The sequence below is a fragment of the Chiloscyllium plagiosum genome, chromosome 7 (assembly GCF_004010195.1).
Source record: "Chiloscyllium plagiosum isolate BGI_BamShark_2017 chromosome 7, ASM401019v2, whole genome shotgun sequence".
NCBI lineage: Eukaryota > Metazoa > Chordata > Chondrichthyes > Orectolobiformes > Hemiscylliidae > Chiloscyllium > Chiloscyllium plagiosum.
The window spans coordinates 104618713-104623496 of NC_057716.1; the positions used below are offsets into that span (position 1 = coordinate 104618713).

Below are 4784 nucleotides of genomic sequence, written 5' to 3' on the forward strand. Positions count from 1 at the left end.
GTTGTCCTTTCTTTCGACTGTGACGTCCAGGAATGCGAGTTTGTTGTCAGTTTCTTCCTCCTTGGTGAACGTTATGCCTGTGAGGGTGTTGTTGATGATGTTAAATGTCTCTTCTATCTTGTTTCGTTTTGTGATGACAAAGGTGTCATCTACGTAGCGGACCCAGATTTTTGGTTTGATGATTGGTAGGGCTGTTTTTTGACTGTCCCATTTCGACTGGGACAACACATCTATCCTGGGACAGGCTAAGCAAACACATGCCAGAGAATTCCTAGAGGCCTGGCACTCCAATCACAACGCCATAAACAAGCACATAGATCTAGATGCCATCTATCAACCCCTCAGAAAACGAACAGGAAATGACATCACCACAAACCCCAGGACCCCATCCAGGAGAAAGATATAAATAGAAAGCAGGAGACAACAACTTCGCTTCACTTGGAGGTCGCCACTGATGATGTTACCTAGCCAGGTAATGAAATGTCTGGATATCAAACCTACAGCTCAGCGAGCAAACCTACACCCTAAACCTCAACCTGAGCTACAAACCTTCACAAACCTTGCGATTATTATGTATGACTGCTGTCATTGAAGTAGGTGCCATGGTGGGCTGACTTATACAATCTTTCACAGTACTCTTCACGTAAAGGGACGTATGATAAAGTTGTGTCCAAAGCTGAATCCGAAGATGTGTGGGTTTGGTGGATTGGCCATGCTATGACAGGTCGGCGCAACATCAAGGGCCGAAGGGCCTGTACTGCGCTGTAATGTTCTATATTCTATATTACTATATAATTGCCCACAGTATCCGTGGATGTGTAGATTAGGGGGATTGGCCTCAGTAAATTGCCTCATTCCTCATTCCTGAAGAAGGGCTCATGCCCGAAACGTCGATTCTCCTGCTCCTTGGATGCTGCCTGACCTGCTGCGCTTTTCCAGCAACACATTTTCAGCTCAGCAAATTGCCCACACTATCTGCGGATGTGTAGGTTAGGGGGATTAACCAGGGGAAGGATAGGGTTACAGGGATAGGGTAGGGGGCTGGCTCTAGGTGGGATGGTCTTCAGAGGGTCGATGTGGATTCGATGGGCCGAATGGCCTGTTTCCACACTGTAGGGACTGTATGAAATAAATTTCTATTCTATTCAATTGTTGGGGTTCTTTGAAGAACTTGTGCTCTGGATAAAAGGGAACCAGCAGATGTGTTTAGATTCCAAATTGATAAAGTGCTACATCAAATGTTGGTGAGGAGAATCAGAGTTTATGGTGTTGATTGGAATGGCTGGACAACAGGAAACAGATAAGTTGGTCATTTTCAGGCTGGCAGGATATAATGAGTGGTGTTCCACAGGGGTCAGTACTGGGGACTCAATTCTTTACCGTTTATCTCAATGCCTTGGAAGATATGAGAGGTAATCTTACTAAAGACACTAGATAGACACAAAAGTGATTTGTGAAGATGAGCCTATACTGAGGTACGGAGAGGTTAAGTGAGTGGGCAAAAGTCTGGCGAATGGAGTATAATGTGGGAATGTGAGAAGTTGTCCATTTTGGCAGGAAGAGTATAAAAGCTGCATATTATCTACATGGTCAGAGGTTCAGACTGTAATGTTACTATGGCTTTAAGGAGGGTATTTGTCCTAGGTTTTTTTTGACCGAGGTGCTGATCAGTCTGTTCAAACCTAATAAACCCCAAACGTAATTGTGAGGCCTGGGGTTTTTGTTTTGAAATTGGAACAATAGAAGCAGCTTGAATGGGGGCGGGGGGGAGTTCAAGCAGAACCAGGATTTTAGTTTTAGATTTCAGTTGCTGTTGAGGTTATGAAAGCTGCTATATCTCTCTCTCTCTTTGCTACAGCTGAAAGCTTGGGTTCTTTTTCTGTTGCTAGAATTGCATATGAGACGATCTATTTGACTGAATTTGCCTTTGCCAAGGGTGTGCTTATGAATGTCACTATATTGGAACACTTAATGAATAGTTTATTATTTTAAGTATTTCAATGGGGTTACAGTTAAGTCAATTCTTTTCTTTCTATTTTGCCTTTATTTTAACTATAGTGTCTGAATAAAGTGTGTTTCAGTTGAAGCCTGGCAGTTTGACCAATTGATTGTATCCAAAACACAACACCTGGCACTTGTTTTTAAAATAAAACAAAGTTAGGGTCTGGGTCATCTGTGTGAAATGTTTTAAGGGGTTTGGTCTGGTCCATAACTAGAGGGATCTGGATGTCCTGATGCACCAATCACAGACTGTTAGTGTAATCAGGAGAGCAAATAAAAAGTTCAGTGTTAGTGTGAGGGGAACTGAATTCAGTAGAGCGGGAGGTTATGGTTCAGTTATACAATCCATTGGTAAGACTGTATCTGGAATACTGTGTACAGGATTGGTTCACTTCAACGTTATCGCAAAAAAGGAGGCCATTCAGCCCACTTTGTCCATGAGCAGACCCACAGCCCCTCCTCTTTCCCTACAGCCCTGCCCAATCTTCCTTTCTGAGCCCAGATCCAAGTCTACACTTACAGTTAATGGGAAAGCAGATAAATACTGTACATGGGTACGAAAGGAATTGAATGATATGGTCATCGGGTCTGACAAAGGGTTTGGGGAGGAGGCGGCAGTGGGAGAAGATTTGTGTCAGCATTGAGCAGTTTCTCGGGGGCGGGGGGGGGGGGTTCTCTGTCAAAGCCAGCAGACGAGGGTTGGTGGGGGTGTAAGATGCTGCAGACTGGAAACTTGATCCCCACTGTGTTCCCAGCTTAGCCTCCCCGGTGTTGGGGAATGGAAGGTGGAGTAGGGATGGGAAAGACACAGAGTGGAGGTGGAGGAAGAAGGGAAGGTGAGCTGGAGGGAGCGAAGGAGAGTGGGGAGGCAGCTGAATGGGGATGGGGCTGTGTGAGGGAGGACAGCGTTGAGTTGCCCTCGCAAGAGATTTTCGACGTTGTGCGGCACCTGGAATGAGAGAGTTACCGAGCAATCCTCCGAATGTGATGGCCGGTGACAGGGCTGCAAAGTAAATGAAGATGATCGCAGCCAGACACTGGCAGTCCATTGCATCCCAAAGGTCACTCATGTATTTTGGGTATCTCCGCTTGATATCCCGGAACAAGCCCCCAAACGGAATCCTTGTTCTCTTCAGTGGATCATCATCACTTTCGTCCTTCACCTCCCCACACACGTCTGGAGGAAGAAGCAAGAACAGCTCAGGGTAACACAGTAAGATGGCTCGCCTCTCCACACTAGTTATTCTTTTCATACTCTGTGTGTATGAGCTTCCTGTTACTCCCACCCATCCCAATGAGGAGACCATGGGATCTGGGACAATCACCCAAAGGGGGATGTCCAGGAGCCTCAGCTCAGTATCTCAGCCAATAACCAGCGACCCCAACAATATGGCACTCCCTCAGTGCTGCACTGGGAGGAGCAGCCTGAACTTTGTCCTCAGTTCCCCGGAACAGCTCTCGAATCAATGTTGATGTGTTGCCCTTGCAGCTTCAGGGCAGGGTCTCGATAACTATTGCCCCTCAGTGCCCATTGCCAAGTAGGTGCAATCGCATGGCTCTTTTGGGAATGAGCCGCTGATGGTGGTGAAGTGGCAATGTCAGCGGGTTGTGTGACCCCAAGATCGAGGGCTTGTTGGAGGTAGAAGGGGAAATATCAGAATGGAATTTAAATTCAACCTACAAGCCGAGAATATGAAGCTAGTTTTCACCATGGTGACCATGGCAACCCTCGTCAGTTATTGTAATGTCCTTTTAGGGAAGGAAATCTACCATCCTCACCTGGTCTGGCCTACATGTGACTCCAGACCCACGGCAATGTGATTAGTGACACAGAGGCTCAGGCTAGTGCACTGACTTGCAGGGTTAAATGGGTTCAAATCCCACCTCAGCATCAGAGTGGAATTTACCCAGTCTCATCTATGTGGCTCCAGACCCACAGTCATGGCCTCTTAACTGTCCTCTGTACTGGCCTCAAGGGCAAATCAGTTTCTGTGACCATTAGAGCATAGAACAGTACAGCCCAGTACAGGCCCTTCAGCCCTCGATGTTGTGCTGGCCTTTTATCCTACTCTAAGACCAGACTAAACTACGTACCCTTCATTGTACTACCATCCATGTGCCTATCCAAGAGTCGCTTAAATGTCTCAATTAGGGACAACAAATAGTGACCCTGCCAGTAACATCCACATCCCCAGAATAAATTTTTTAAGAAAGCATTTCTATGGGTCCAATCTATCTCCACAGTGAAAGGTTACCATTCTCTGTGTATAGTTTTAGATTCAAATAAAGAATCCAGATTAGTGTTTTTTAAACTCTTAGTAAATGTTTGGTACAATTGGTCGAAATAACAATATTTCGGAACTAGTGCTCACAGCAAGAGTCCCCAGACACCCTCTCATTGAACCCAAGGGTGGGCAAGACAGAGGTCACTATCACCGTGACAGAGACCCGTGACAGGGCAACATCCTTAGGTGTTGATGCCAGTTGGAGAGTAACATCATCATGTCAGTTAGGTGACGTCACTGGGTGGGTGACATCATCGCATGCACACGGTGATGTCACTACACACAGCAGCGATGGCACGTTTAATGGTTGAGCAACATTTGAGAGGGAAGTGGGTGATAAGGGAAGCGAATAATTCCTGGGGCACACAGGACATCAGGATTGGCTGGGAAACTAGAGTAGACTAAACACCGGCGTATTGAAGGGCTGAGCAGGCTCAATAGGCCGAAGTGGGGGGTCCCATTGTTGCTAGGCTCTTCACACACACACACACACACACA

General features: G+C 46.4%; 1 protein-coding gene across 1 annotated transcript in view; it reads right to left on the reverse strand.

Annotated features, from left to right (window-relative positions):
- Window positions 1-4784, reverse strand: part of LOC122551953 (anion exchange protein 3-like) — a 257659-nt gene that overhangs the window by 17851 nt on the left and 235024 nt on the right. Inside the window, exon 13 of the mRNA XM_043694524.1 lies at window positions 2969-3178. Coding sequence (XP_043550459.1) covers window positions 2969-3178 — 210 coding nt within the window. The remainder of the gene's footprint in view (window positions 1-2968; window positions 3179-4784) is intronic.